Here is a 16,277-nt window from a genome sequence, read left to right as displayed (position 1 = left end):
CCCCCAGCTGGCCAGGGAGCTAGATCTCTCCTTTCTTACCCGCTACTCCCCTCAGTAGTCTATTTCGGTCAGTCGGCCTGTTCTGTTCTCCATTCTGTCTCTGGTGAATCTTCTTCACCCCCTCCCCCGACCTCTGGTCTGTATCCCAATTCTTTTATGCATGGATAAATAATTCTTTTTAAAAAAAAAAAAAAATAGACCTAGGTTTGGTCCATTGCCAATAATTGATCCCTTACTTCTAGCTCTGTGACCCTGATCAAGTCACTTCTGAGTTTAATTTCTAATCTGTAGAAGGGAAATAATAATAGCACCTATCTCACAGGGCTGTTGGTGAATTAAGATGACAAAATTAATTTAAAGTACTAACTGACATGCACTGCAAGTATAGCTTAAGCAATTCATATTATTTCTCATCCTATTATTACTATTAGTTTTATGATAAATTTAATATCTGGTAAGATGCTATTACCTGTTTTCTAAAATACAATTTTCATATATTTATAGTCCAGATAAATTATAAAATAACAGTAATTAATTAAAAGCTGTATAAATAGAAAATGTATTTTTATACTTGGTTAAATTCTATTAAAATTTTCTCTTATTTTTAAACTTGGTTTTAAAATTTCTTTATCTTCTCGTTTTTGTGTGTGTTTGAGTTGTAATGTATAGAGACATGACAATGTGGAAAAGGTACAAATCAACTTACCAGTAACTCAGGACTGCCTTGAGACATAAAAGAACGAGACTGATTTTTGGGGACAATGGCCTTTATTATCGGAATGCCATCACTAATTCCCTGTAAAATAAAAGACAGAAGTTTAATGTCTGGTTCTGCTATCTTTAGCAGGTACAAATTATTGAAACTTTTTATTTCTTTAAACAAGGCTGAATACTGTGATATAGCATTTTACTCTATTAAAACATGACCTAACTTAAAATAAAGGACAGGAATTATACACCATTTTGGATGGCATATTTGAAGCATCTGATACCCATCAGCTTCTCATATTGCGCTATTTTATTGTTAAAAAGTAAGTAGATTTCAAGGAGCATCGACCATTTAAAACAGCCAGCTTTTCCCTGGCTATACTGACATAAAGTAGAAAATATAGAACCTATATAAGAGTACACATTCCTCAAAAAAGTCAAATAGGAAAACTGATTGTTTTTCTTTTTTTCTTTTATCTTTTACATAATTGTTTATTTCCCATAAAATTCCCATCACCAATTCACCTATGCACCATCACCATAGTCCCTTGTGCTGTTCTCTGCCCTGTTTTGGTCCCTTTTCCTCCTCCTTTCTAACAGAATGTTTTTGATTTATGGTTGCCTGCTAATTTTGTTATTATTATTGTTTTTTTTTTCTCTGATCCCTTATTTGGTTCCCCTATATTCCTCCTGTAAGTGAAACCATTTGACATTTTTCTTTTTCCTTCTGGCTTATTTCACTGAGCATATTCCCTTCTAGCTCCATCCATGTTGCTGGAAATTGCATGAGTTTATCTTTTTTGCTTGTTGAATAATATTCCATTGTGTATATAGACATCTTCTTGTACCAGTCATCTATTTTTTGGGCATTTGGGTTGTTTCCAAGTCTTACCTATTATAGTGTTGCAATAAACAGGGGTGCAGGTATCTTTTTGAATTAATGTTTTTGTTTCCTTTGGGTAGATTCTTAGGAGTGGAATTGCTGGGTCATATGGTAGCTCCATTTTTAGTAGTTTGAGGAACCTCCACACAGCTTTTCTTTGTGGTTGCACCAAAAACTGATAATGTTTTATAGAAATTTCCTTTTGGGTTTGAACAAGCATAAATGAAAATGGTGCCTAAAGAAATCCATTTGTTAAGTCATTCCTTTTACTGCTACCTCCATTTTTCTTCATTTTATTACCTAGGAAGACAGGTCTTCTCTTTTCATGTGAATGAGTGGGAAATAGCTAGTAAGATGATGATTAGCCCTTTAGTAGCAGCTGGGAACATCATGACAAAAAGTTCCTTACACACACTGGCATAAAACTTCTCCTCAATGGTAAGGTGGCTCACCATGCCTACACTTTCGTGCAAACAGGCATGTACTAGGCAAAGGGTGCCTGTGTAACCAGAACCCAATAAAAACTCTGATGCTGAGTCACAAATGAGCTTTATTAGTAGGGAAAAAAACATGTTTGCATATTTCATTACTTAAAAAATTAAGTATATCCTGTGTGACTTCACAGGGAGGGGACTTGTGGCCTGTTGCGCCTGGTTTTCACCCCATGTGCTTTTGTCACTTTGCATTCCTTCACTGTTAACTGAATACAAATATGTGTTAAATTCCTATGAACCCTATATGTTAAATTCCTATAGATCCTTCTAGCAAATCACCAACTTTGGTAGTAGTTTTGGAGACCCAGAACAAATCCTGGGAATTTTGTCATCATTTCTAAGCATTGTTTCTAGACAGTCTGAGTTTCAGACTAATATACTATTGGGAAACAACCAATTTTGTAGAGTTTATATTATTAAGCGTCAATAAATAAGAATGTAGGAAAACAGTGACAAAAATTAATGTTGAGGTTTTTTCACAAACATGTGAAATACATTTTACATTAAAATACTGTGGAGCTTAAATTAATATTGTTCATCTGAGTAAAATTCGGTATAAAGTTATAACTGTCATAAACTTTATAAAAATTATTTGCATCAAATCATCAAAGATTATATAAAAATGTCCCATGATAGGGCCTCCCCCGTGGTGCAGCGGTTGAGCGCTGGGTTGCGGAGCTGCCTGCAGCTTCTGCAGCGCTGGTTCGATCCCTGCCGGACGAGTGTCCCACAGCATGCGCAGACATCTCCTGCTGCCCACTGTTCCCCTCAGCAGTGTATCGTCAGTCTGCCTGTTCTGTTTCCCGCTCTGGTGAATTCTCTCACCCTCCCGCGCTTCTGACTGTACCCAGTGCTTGTATAAATAAATAAATAAATCTTTTAAAATAAAAAAAAAAGTCCCATGATATTGAACCTATAAAACTATACAACAATGATGCTTTACTACAGAGCTATAAAACTAGGCATGTGGAACAATCCATTCTACTATTTGTTTTATAGACTGTGTGTAAGCTAAGAATGCATTTTACATTTTTAAACAATTATATTTCAAATGGTTATTTATGTGCCTACATAATAACCTGAATGTGGACTTTGGACTCCAAAGTTCAAAATATTTACTATCTGACCCATTAAGTAGTTCAACCTCAGCTATGCTCTATGACAGTCACTGCTTGTTTCATGTACATCTCCAACTATTCTTAATATTCACATCCCGAACTATTCAAATCAATACAATATGTATATTTAAATCTCTGAATTTGAAGGTGCATTTTCAATTATAGCAGTTAATTATCCTGTTTTACTTGCTATTTTTTTCTGATGTTATCAATTAATAATAGGACTTATTAGGCCATATTTTATATGAGCAAGTATTATAATTATTTTAGTTTCTATCTATATATTATCTCAACTGTCACCAAAAAAATTTATATAAAATTATTTATTCTTCATCAGGAAAATGTGAAATAGAAGAAAGTAAGTCAAGAGAAATAGTTCAGAGTACCACTCAAGCAGCAAGTAAAAGCTTTCATTAATACTGTTTTAAACATCTAAGAACAGATTACTGTAATATTATTTACTATTTTGGATTAAGTACTATAAATTCACCCCACACACAAAGAACAAAGGGAAAGTTGAGGTGTATATAGAATTCACAGAGAAAACTTTTTGATATTATCAAATTGGATATTACCTCTATAAAAAATGACTTGAGTTCAGAGAGGTGTTGAAATAGGTTTACAGTTGAAGTGTCTGTTTTGGTCTGCTTCTGCGATGCTTCCTCTGCTGATAATCTAGGAGGGTGTGGATCCTTTAAAATAATTAGAGGGAAAAATAATTCCATAATTGTATTACGATCTCTCTCACTGTATTCCTTTGTATAAGCAACATTAACTACAAAGGCTACATACCATGCACTGTTGAAAAAGCCAGGCCAGGGGGCCTCCCTGGTGGCGCAAAGGGTTAAGTCTTAGCACCATGAACCTATCTGCAGCCACTGTAGCACTAGTTCGTCTGGCCAGGGAGCTAACCCACATGGCACAGCAGACCTCTCCGGTCTCACCTGCTATTCCCCTCAGCAGTGTATTTCAGTAGATCTGCATGTTTTGCTCCCCATTCTCTCTCTAGTGAATCCTCTCATACCCCCTGCACCTCTGGCCTGCACCCCAGCTCTTACTTGAATAAATAAATGACTCTTAAAAAAAAAAATGCTAGGCCAGGGTTCAAACTATTCCCTCAGCAGAGTTCTTACCCTCTTCATTACTATCTGTTTTGAAATTTTTCTTATTGACCTCTCCTGTCTTGACTGCTGCTCCCCTCAGCAGTGTACTTCAGGAGATCTGCCTGTTCTGTTCCCTACTCTGTCTTTGGTGAATCCTCTCAACCCCTGCCCCGCACTGCTGGTCTAACCCCAGCTCTTGAATACATAAGTAAATAAAATAAATCTTTTAAAAATTGTTCAAAAATATGTATATTATTGGTTTCAGGTCTTATGTCTAATTCTTTAATCCATTTTGAGTTGATTTTTGTGTATGGTGTGAGGTAGTGGTCAAGCTTCATTCTTTTGCATGTAGCGACCCAGTTTTCCCAGCTAAAAATATGTATATTATTGGATAGTCAATACCTAGAACAGTATCTTAAATATGGTATATACTTAATAAATGTTTGGCAACAATAAATGCATTATTCAAAATTTATAATATGGGTGAAACTTTAGAGATACTGCTGCATTTCTTTTCAAAAAAATTTAATTTTAAGGCCTCCCTGGTGGCACAAGGGGTTAAGCACCGCACTATGGAGCAATTCACAGTCTCTGCAGCACAAGTTCGATCCCCAGCCAGCCAGGAAGCTGCTCACATTGCGTGGCAGACCTCTCCTGCCTCGCCTGCTGCTCCCCTCAGCATTGTAGTTCAGTCAATATGCCTGTTCTGTTTCCCACTCTGTCTCTGGTAGATCCTCTCACCCAGCGCATCTCTGGCCTGTGCCCCAGCTCTTATATGCATAAACAAATAAATCTTTAAAAAAATATATTTAACTTTAATGTCAAAGATGCAGAACAGTATCACTTTTATAAATAAGAAAATGACAAATCTAACATCCCAAAAGCACAGTTAAAATACATAAAGGAATTCTTTTTTTAATATTTTTTTAAAGATTTATTTATTCATACATATGTAAGAGCTGGGGTACAGGCCAGAGATGCAGGGGGTGAGAGGATTCACCAGAGAAAGAGTGGGGAACAGAATAGGCGGATCAACCAAAGTACACTGCTGAGGGGAACAGCGGTCGAGTTAGGGGAGGTCTGCTGCACCATGTGGGTTGCTCTCTGGCTGGCCGGGGATCAAACTCTTGCTGCAGAGACTGCGGACTGCCCCATAGTGCAGTGCTTAACCCCTTGTACCCCCAGGGAGGCCCTAAAATGCATGGGAATTCTATCTGAAAGACATTTACCTGTTTACATTGTTAAATATTAGATTACAGGAAATATGCAACAATTTAACTTCTTATAAGTTATAAAGTTATACAATAAACACAACAATTTCACTTCAGATAAATACATCAATATTTAGCTCTCAATTATCCTTAAGTGATTATATACACTATTTAAATCAAAGGCTAATTCTGTATCATTTTTATGGAGCTCAAACTAATTAAGACATCTCTTATAAAAGAAAGAGAAAAGTAAAGCTGGTGCAAAAATATTATCAGGTATTTCAAAACTCAATGAAGTGGTCTGTTTCATTCCAATACTTTTGCCTTTGACTCTATTAGCAGATAAGGGATAATGTACTGACTTCAAAAATGTCTACTCTGTATAAATCAGTGTTGGGAGCTTCAAAAACGGTTGCTAAGGAATAGTAACAATTATAAAGCTTAGTTTGAAACTGAATTAACAGAAATACATCTAGAAGACAGAGCTTAAATGCAGTGTTGCTGTAAAAGTTGTGGAGATTTCAACAAATACTATACACAAACTGTTATGTAATAAAGACACAAATATGATTAAGAAAAGGCTGTTGCCTTTAAATATTTATAATGTAATTAAGCAAATGGATAAATATACAACTAACTAAGGCAGAAAGTATCATAATTAGGATATAAATAGAACATGGGAAAGTGATCTAGTTCAAAAAAGGAGCTTATACCTATTAATGCATAAGAAACAGCATGGCAAAAAGGCTTTGAAGTTAGACGGTTATATATCTAAGTCCTGCCTCAGTCACATTCTGGTTGTTTAAACATGGAAAAAATATTTGATTTTGCTAAGGTGTTACAATTTAGTTATTAATTTCTATGAGGCTTGGCTTCATCATCTGAAAAATGAATATAACTGAATATTTACTATGAGGGTTATGTAAACCATCTGACATAAAAAAGTATCAAATTGATGAATATTATTGTGCATCACATTTTTAAGTCCATACATTAACAGAGGTCAAGATATCCTTGAAAACAAAGATTGGAACAGCTCCTATAAATCCAAAGCTGTGTGTAATCAGAAAGAGATTTAACCTTATATATTAATATAAGGGGAAAGAAATATAATAATCTTTATAATATGATTCTTTATTTTATATGTTTGTAATTTTACATTTAAGGTTGGGTTTGGGTTTTGGATGGTAAGTGCCCTTTTATAGATAATGTCAGCTACCAGAAGTCATGTATATGGAACATGTACCAATATAAGGATAGTTTTAATGGTGTAACTTAACTGGTATTCAGTTTGAGTTCCTTCTCCATTTAAATAAAAGACCTATCAGGTGACCTTCAATTTCACCTTTTCCTTCTTCAGAAATAACAAAATAAGGTGATTGGCTAGGGAACAAACATAAATTCTTCTGTGACTTAGGGTAATTAGCTGTAGGGGCCTCCTTGGTGGAGCAAAGGTTATGTCTTAGTACTAAGAAACTATCTGCAGCCACTGCAGCACAAGTTCAATCCCTGGCCAGGGAGCTAACACATAGTGCAGCAGACCTCTTCTGTCTCCCCCGTAGCAGTATATTTCAGTCATTTGGCCAATTCTGTTTTCCACTCTGTCTCTGGTGAATCTTCTCACCCCCCGCACCTCTGGCCTGTACCCCAGTTCTTGTACGCATAAATAAATAAATCTTTAGGGCCTCCCTGTGGTGCAGGCAGTTGAGTGCAGCGCTGCGAAGCTGTCCACAGCCTTTGCAGTGCCGGTTTGATCCCCACCGGCCGTGGAGATACCCACATGGCAAACAGACCTCTCCTGTCTCGCCCACGGCTTCCCTCAGTAGTGTATTTCAGACAGTCTGCCTGTTCTGTTTCCCACTCTGACTTCGGTGAATCCTCTCACCCTCCCGCACATCTGGCCTGTACCCCGGTTCTTGTATAAATAAATAAATCTTTAAAAAAAAAACTTCAAAAAAAGAGTAAAATTAGCTGTATATGTGAATTTTTACTGCATATTTGTTATTTCAAAATCAGAACAATATGTGAATCTATTTACTTTTTGAGTAACAGTATAATTTTTTCCAAATTTTAAGTAATTATGAAATAAGGTTTTAAATATTTAAAATCCTAGGAAACACTGGTAGTACTACTCCTTAGCAATTCAATTCTAGCCTTCTTATGTTATCAATAACTTTTATCATTTACCTTTAACAGCTGACAAGGTGTTTGCCCAAAATTATTAATCATCCCTTCTAAGGCTTTTCTTTCCTTCTCATCTGTTAAGGCATCCAGATCCACAGCTCCTAAAGGCAAAAGTAGTCAGCTCACTATGGAGTGAAAACAAATCTGCAAGCCACATAACTGATTAAAATATTAGAGACTGATTAGTATGTTTTCAACAAAATATTATTCTATCTTTCAAGTCATAGAAACAATGTAAAGAAAGAGTTAATTTTTTTAAACTAACAAAATTTCAAACATTAAGTACATATAAAAATAAATTCTAACCACTATTTAGAAATAAAATATTTAAAATAAATGTCAATCGGTAGTCTATAAATAAAATTTGTCTAGGAAAATAAAAGCTATATTCATAGTACACCTCATTTTTTTTTTCATGATAGTCAAGTTGAAACCAGTGAATTAACCACACAATACTATTGTAAGTTACTGTTTATTTAACAAGTATTGGAGAAGGTGATATTCTGGTTAACTGATTATATCCAATCACATTTAATAAGGATTACTACATGGCCATTAATTGGTCGAACTAGGTAACTCTGATTTCAATCTACATTCCTAGTTACCATGTTATACTACTTCTTTACAAAACTATCATCTGAATGAATTAGAAAAAAAATACTATTAAACCTTTCAAAGTCTTCAAAATGTTCTTGATTCTGAGTTAAATAGAATAATGTCATCTTATTTCACATTTGAAAAATTTATTTCTAATTCTTTTTCTTGGTTATTTTCAATTTATTTTCAATTCAAAAGATCTTCTTCCAGAGTCTATTAACAATTTAATACTGATTATTCAATGTAGCCCACTAACTAGAACATATATGGAGTGAGATCAAAAACTTTCATGTCACCAACATTTGACACTTATAATAGATTTGCATATATATTTACTACTATTTAAAAATGCATCAGTCTCTTAATCATTCAGATAGAAAAAGACGATTATAATTATTTTTAAATGGATTTTTATATTAAGTAGTTATGTCCAAAATAACATTAAATAATAGTTATATAGATTTTACTAACATTTATTACTATATAAAATAAAGTTTAATAATATTAAATAATTGTTTCTATCAATATAATTGTAAGGTCAGGAATGGCCACAGAGTAGGTTTTCTATGATCTCATGCAGACGGGGTAAAGGAGGAGAGTCCTGGAGACCTCTGTGGCTTTTGCAGGTCTTTTATTTAGATTTACCAGGCATATGGCAAGCAGGGGTTCTGGGGGGCCGGGAGGCTGGCATTCCTCCCAGCCCCTAACAAATCCTCACTCTATCTGGGCTCTCTGGCATTCTCTCTGCTTTTCTTCTTCTTCTCTCGGCTTCTGTTCATTCTTGGCTTTTGCTGGAGTCCCCATGATGCCACCCTTATAAACTTAGTCTCTCAGCCCAGGTATAGCCACTTCAGGTGCCCGCCAGCAGGCATGCATTCAGGACCTCAGGTTCTCTCATCTATCCTAATGGCGGGAGGGCAGAAAAGCCTGATACTTTTACCTTACCCTACAATAATACAAGGGAAAAAGTACAAAGACTTAACGATACCTTCATAACTACAGTAATAGAAAACATTAAGTGCCTCCACTGCAGCTGGCCCTCTCTGTTTATAGCCAAAAATCAGATCTATCCATTCATGAAGATGAGCAGAAACATATTCAGACTCCTAGAAAAAGAACAAATTTAGTATTTAATATACAGATGCCTTCTAATGACAATGTAAACATGGGTCCTTTGAAAAAGTAAAAGCAAATTAAGCATTTCCACACACAAATCTTACACTATAATTATCTCAAAATAATGTTAAACATTTATTCAATGAGTACTACATGTTGACTACATTCTACATAGTATAATGTGGGATATATTATTTATTAATATTTACTACATATGTACTTTCTAACTAATGGGTGAAGAAAATAACACAAATATTCTAATAGCTCAAATATCAACAACAAAAAATTATTGATAGCATAGCTGTGGAAAATTACCTTTTTTGTGAAATTTCAATTGAAATATTGTGTAGAAATTCATTTTCTGAAAGTATCTTAATCTAAAATGGATATGAAATGGAGGATCTCATGTAGGCACTCTCAGGAAAACAGAACTAAAGAACTATAGCCATCTCATAAATTCCTGATTTACAGATCAAAATTTATCTTCTGATAAATAAATATCTGCCAAAAATCTTTCCCCATCCTCAAACTAATGAACTTAATACTTATAATCTGGCTGGAGTCTCACCTTCAACCCCAGTGCACTTCTCGCCTATAAATACAGCCTACCCCAAACCCTCAAGGACTTGCCTATAGCTTCCTATAGCATATATTTGTAGAACCACAATTCCTGTGCCATTTACTAATAAATTCAATTTATAGTAATTTGAACTTGCTTCAGTTTACCTTTTTTTAATGTGGAAAAATTCAAGGGAACATTGAAACCACATGGGGTAGATTAAAGATGACTGCAAATTACTCCTTCCAACCCATTAAATGGTGGACAGTATGGCAGGGAGAGACTTGAAGGACTTCCTGGAGTTTATTACTGATGGCTTCAAAGACAGTATGGAAATCACTATTGTAGTTAAAAGAAAAGGGGACTCAAGTTTTAAAAATATAATTTTTAAATATTTAAAAATATTTTTAGAACTCAAGTTTTCAAAAATAGAAAGGGTACCTAGTGAACTAGTGGATGCCACGAAGAAGATTTCCATGCAGAATGATTTAAGTGTTAGCAGGCTTCTTACAGCCTTCTATGACCAAGTATGGGAGGAATAAGGTAAGTTAAAAATGAAGTATTTGGGTTTTAGGTATAATTTTCAAAAACAAAAAAAGGCAGGTCTTGCTGCATTTAAAATAAAAAAGTTCATTTCCAGGATCACTAGAAAGCAAAGACTCTCAAAGTGAGAAATGGCCATTTCAAGACTCTTAAGGGCATTTTTCTCATAGTAGCCTCCCATTGGGCCAAAGATAAGGGACTGTCTATAAAGTAATGAGGAATGGTCTTGTCCAATAGAGGTGATGCAAAAGATCCACAAAGTTTGAAAAGAAATGATATTAGACTAGAAGAGATAGAAATTTCAAAAAAGTAGAGAGCTTTTGCTTCCAACTAAGAATGGTTAGGAGATAGGCTGACCAAAAAACTCAAGCAAACAACACTTTTTTTTTTTTAAATGGAGAAGAAAGAATGACTCAGAGCAGGAAGCCCAGAGCCCAAGGGTAAAATAAGAGAGCCATAAAGAATTACTGCCAGGGAATATCAGTAGACCCCATAACAGAATTGCAAGCACGTCCCTACTGGAAATTGGAAATGTTATAAACCAGTTACTGCTAGGCAACTCTTGTTTCTTTCTCCTTTTTGAGTGGCAGTGTCTACTAGAGTTCTCCTGTCCTTGTTATACCACTGTTATGTGGGAGTAGATAACATGTCTCTTCACAGTCCTCAGATCCAAGAAAAGACACACATGCATAATTTTAATCACATGTGGATTTGACTCACATTACTGACAAGATTCTGGGCTTCAGATCTCATGCCTTATTGAGGGGATCAGCAAACTACCAGCTTACTAGCTGGTAGTAAACTACCAAACTACCAAATCTTACTAGCTGCCAGACAAAAGACTAGTAGGACACAAGCACACCCATTTTCTTTTGTACTACACTGGTAAAATTTTGACACAGACCTTACACCAACAATAATATTTACTATCATGGTACTTTACAGAAAAAAATTGTTTGCAGATCCCTGCCTTAATGAGATGACACTTTGGAAGCTCCTGAGAGGAAATGAGTAAAATTTGAATGTAGGAGGAATGTAAATTCGTGACCATTCCTTCTCACTTCCATCACTGAAAGCTGAAGTTTACTTTCCTTGTCTTGATGCTGTTACTGTTACATAGTGGCGGAAGTCATGATGTGACAGGTTGACAGTCTTAGGAAAGCATGGAAGCTTCTACTTCTGCACTCTTGGGGAACCCTGAGCTACTATGTACAAAGTCTGGCTAACTCATTTGAGAGCACATGAAGAGGAGATATCCTAAGTCTACACTTAGAGGAAGAAAAGTCCAGCACTCCAGTGTCTCCCTGAAGCCTGCAGAAGCCTTCAACACAAGCAGACATATGACCGCGAGGTCATGAGAATCTCAAGCAAAACCAGGGGAATTGCCCAATTGGGACCAAACAATTCACAGAATTGTGATAGATAATAAAATGGCTACAGTAAGTCATGAAATTTTGGGGTATCTTCTTACACAATACTTAACTGAAACACAAAGTTCTACCAATTTATGAATAAGTAGCATGGATAAAATCCTGGCTACCTACTCATGCCATCAACAACATGGACAAAGGCACCTCAGAAATTCCTGGATAGTTAATATACAATTGGTTATTTTTTGAAGTTGTTATTGTTTTTCCCAATTCTTTATCAATTCAAATAAAATGTTGAATTTTGTAAATTTGACAAACTGTGTATTAATGACAAGGAATGTTTCCAAATATTGACTTAATTAGTTCAGATATTTACAACATTTCAGTTTAGAACATTTCAGTTTAGAAATGGGCAATTATGAGGGGAAACACATCATCTGAAGAAAACACAATAGCATAATAAAACTAATTTTCTCAAGTCCTTCAATTCCAAATTGAAAATCCAAGTAAAACTGAATATATTTTAAATTGACACTTAGCTGTCTTATCAGAAATTTACTAAAATCCTTCAAAGAAAATAAGAGCATAGTTGTTCTTAAATGTTAAATAATGTAGGAATTGTAAAACATCAAACTACACTAGCTTGGTGTCTGGAATAGTTTCATGTACAACAGGAGACATCTTATAGAACTGCATTTTTTTTGGTTACATATCCATAAGTCTCATTAGATCAGAAGATTCATCACTTCAAAATAAATACTATAATTGGGTATTTAAACAGCACATACAGTAGATTACAAATTAATTGAAAAATAATATACTTCATAGTCTCAAAACCTCATATTTATTTTATATATCTGTCTAATAACTAAACACAAAATCTTACCAGAGCTTTCCTATGTTTATAGATGAAATCTTCAGCTGACTTAGCCCATTTGGGGAGTATGACATCATTTACTTGTTCTTTGGAAACTTGCAGACGACCAAGGTTAAAGTCTAATAAATATAAAAGATAAATGTGCCAATCATTTAAGATTTAAATAAAGCAAGTAAAATAAGACAATACGTTTCTTAGCAAAACTGAAGATTTTTTGAAATTTAGACTGAAAGGTGAAAAATAAGTTCCCTTCTTGGTATCATTTTTTTTTTAAAGATTTATTTATTCATTTACACAAGAACCGGGATACAGGCCAGATGCACATGGGAGGGTAAGAGGATTCACCAGAGACAAATCAGAGAACAAAATAGGCAGACTGACGAAATACACTGCTGAGGGGAGCAGCGGGCGCAACAGGAGAGGACTGTCGTGCCATGTGGGACCCTCGCAGGCCGGCCGGGATCGAACTGGTGCTGCAGAGGCTGTGGACAGCTTCACAGCGTGGCACTTAACCACCTGCGCTACCAGGGGAGGCCCGGTATAATTTTTATTGAACGTAAAAACAATTCTCTATTGGAATGTATTTTAACAGTTGATTTAAAAGATTTTAAGTTCTTCATTATAATAAACCAGATTAATAGTGAATTTTTCTTGAGAAAATTATAGCTATGACCTAACCTTAATCTTAACAAAAATGTAACATTAAGCATTCTTCTTCTATTAAAAATAATTAGCATAGTCCCTCTGCTTAATGTACAAAATACAGTTCCTTAGAATAACTTCTACCTCACTCATTGGAAGAGCTGTATTTGTCTCATTGGAAGAGCTGTATTTGGAAGAACTATATATTTATATATCACAATTATAAGTATACACTAGCATCATAAAGATTTGTTGATAGGGCCTCCCTGGTGACGCAGGGGGTTGGGACACGACCTATGAAGCTGTCCGCAGCCACTGCAACATGAGTTCGATCCCTGGCCAGGGAGCAACCCACAAGGTGCAGCAGACCTCTCCTGATTCGCCCGCTACTCCCCTCAGCAGTGTATTTCAGTCTGCCTGTTCTGTTCCCCACTCTGTCTCTGGTGATTTCTCTCATCCTCCCACACCTCTGGCCTATACCCCAGTTCTTGTACGCAAAAACAAATAAATCTTAAAAAAAAAAAATTTGTTCATATAGTTACAACACCATATTCTGAAAAAACTGTCCCAAAGATGAGGTTTTCTTATTTATATGAGGAGGAAAGGGTATTAGAAAGAAAGACCTTCAGAAGAGAAGTTGCCTTAAAATACCTTTGTGTCCCAAAGTTGGAGAGAAGTTTAAATGTTACAGGATGCACAAGGTCCATGGCTTAATTAACCCAAACACTGTATAGTAGCTATTGTTTGCTCCAACCCAACAGCTGTTCTTTTTTCTTATTTAGCTACAAAACCTGCATTTTATTCAACTATCCATTACTGCTCTATATTTCATACTTGAGGCAGATCCAATATGGGACAATGAGAGGAGTTTATGAGAAAGCATTTCTCACTCTTAATAAACAACACAAAGAACCAACCGTGCCATTTCTTTCTAACTGGCTATTGCAAATACAAAAAACTGTTAGCTAAAAATACCTTAAATTCCATCCAAATTTAATTGGTTCATCCATCCTATCCCAGATACCCCATTTTAAGAAACGCTAGTCCTATGGCTGACTCAGAGTCTAAGATGAGACTCAGTAAATAGATTTACTTGATTTTCTTACTGTCACCAATTGTAACTACCTTACTCTGAGATCAGACGCCCTGCCTTCCATCGCTTTTCCCAGAGCACTATCAAAGGACAAGCAGCACTGGATATTCTCTCTCCAGCAGGACAAATAATTCTGCTGAGCTAGGAAAGGGTCAAACGTTAACATTATATGAGAGGAGGAAAAAGAAATGGGAAAGGCCCCCTTTGACATTATAGACATCCTAAAAGAATACTACTGGTAAGAATCTTAACAATTTTCTTATTTGTGCTTAAAAATAAAACTACTTCATAAATAAAGTATTTTGCTACTTTTAAACACTGTATCTAGCTCCTTATAAAATTTAGTGATTCAAAAACATGATTTTTCAAACATTATGGTAACATTAACCCCGGCATAATTTTCAATTTGCCTTTTCTATTATACTCTAAATCAGAAGTCAGCAAACTTTTTCCATAAAGAATAAATATTTTTGACTTGGTGAGCCATATGTTCTCTGCTGCAATGATTCAAATCAATCTGCCATTATGCTGTGAAAGTAACCACAGTATATACATAAACAAACTGACTGGCTATAGTCCAACAAAATATTATTATGGACCTGTAGTTTGCTGACCCCTGTTCTAAATTCTCACCTTATCTAACTCAAACACTTTTAATCTAAGAAGCTATATGGTTGAAATAGCATATGACTATTTCTGCTTCTCTGGTAAACAGTGTACTCTGATAAGTTCTCTTACCAACTGAAATTTGACTCATTTACTTAGTTCACTAAAGTGCTTCCCTCAAGGGAAGATTAGTAAAGGGGCATCAGTTAAACCCTGTGACTAAATAATCCACAAACAGAATGAAACTTAAGTAATCTTTAAAAGATCACAAAAATGTCCTCAGAGACATTTTTCAGGCTCTTCTATTGGGACCTGCTGAGTCAAATTTTAATCTCAAATTTCTTACTATTCTGATTTTCCAAAAATTCTGGGAAATAGAAGAATTCAGGGATAAGTTCCTTCACATCATATGGATTGTCCATTAAAGTCTGCCAGGTAGCAGGGATGGAATGGAACTGTCGATCTGCACAGTCAAACCTGCAACATGGAGATTAAAAGAAAGTGAATACTGAATAAAGCAGCAACAAGCATGAAAAACCTTTAAATTTCTTTCAAGTTTCAAATGATCAGAAAATTTTTATTAATTTTCTCTTTAACAGCTAAAAAATAAAATTTGCTGTCCTAATGATAGTCTCTTATATTTTTTCACCAGGAAGTAAATATAATTTTAGTCCCCTGTATAATGTTAGTTAGAATAACTGAAAACCAAACCACACTGGAGAAAATATTTCAATTAACTATAACCTCACTGGACATTTTTTAAAATGGCATAATTTTCTGGCAAGTAAAATTTATTACAGAAAATGAATAAATGTTATTTCAATATTTATTTATCTAGTGATTAACTACAGATTTATATTTATTTGTAGCATTTTTCCCTTGGCAACAAAATTTAATGAAATGTCCAAATCTTGAAAATACATTCACTACATTTTGTCAGTTATTTGATATTTCAAAAACACAGAGTTTAAACATCAGCCTAAGTATTACAGTGTTAATATACTTAGTTAATAACACATCTATAGGCATTCTGCCGATTTAACCCTTGATACATGAAGAGTTGGCAAACTTCTGCTAAGTAACAGAAGGTGATTTGGGAAATAGTTCTGTGGCTAAAGCTTTTCTATTTTACTTGCATGTACTATTATCTTATTTTAGCTTTATTTTTAAGTT

General features: G+C 35.0%; 1 protein-coding gene across 4 annotated transcripts in view; it reads right to left on the bottom strand.

Moving 5' to 3' along the window:
• NBEAL1 (neurobeachin like 1) overlaps nucleotides 1-16,277 on the bottom strand; it is a 145,432-nt gene that overhangs the window by 20,003 nt on the left and 109,152 nt on the right. For all 4 annotated transcript variants that reach the window (XM_037523880.2, XM_054700003.1, XM_054700001.1 and 1 more), the window contains 6 exons: nucleotides 15,451-15,581; nucleotides 12,773-12,882; nucleotides 9,287-9,404; nucleotides 7,705-7,802; nucleotides 3,779-3,895; nucleotides 707-796 (listed from right to left, as the gene is read on the bottom strand). In XM_037523880.2, coding sequence (XP_037379777.1) covers nucleotides 707-796; nucleotides 3,779-3,895; nucleotides 7,705-7,802; nucleotides 9,287-9,404; nucleotides 12,773-12,882; nucleotides 15,451-15,581 — 664 coding nt within the window. The remainder of the gene's footprint in view (nucleotides 1-706; nucleotides 797-3,778; nucleotides 3,896-7,704; nucleotides 7,803-9,286; nucleotides 9,405-12,772; nucleotides 12,883-15,450; nucleotides 15,582-16,277) is intronic.

Source organism: Talpa occidentalis, unplaced genomic scaffold, assembly GCF_014898055.3.
Source record: "Talpa occidentalis isolate TD23 unplaced genomic scaffold, MPIMG_talOcc4v2.1 talOcc4.3, whole genome shotgun sequence".
In the NCBI taxonomy this organism is placed as follows: Eukaryota; Metazoa; Chordata; class Mammalia; order Eulipotyphla; family Talpidae; genus Talpa; species Talpa occidentalis.
Note: the sequence above shows the minus strand (reverse complement) of the source record. Positions and strands in the feature narration are given on the sequence as shown.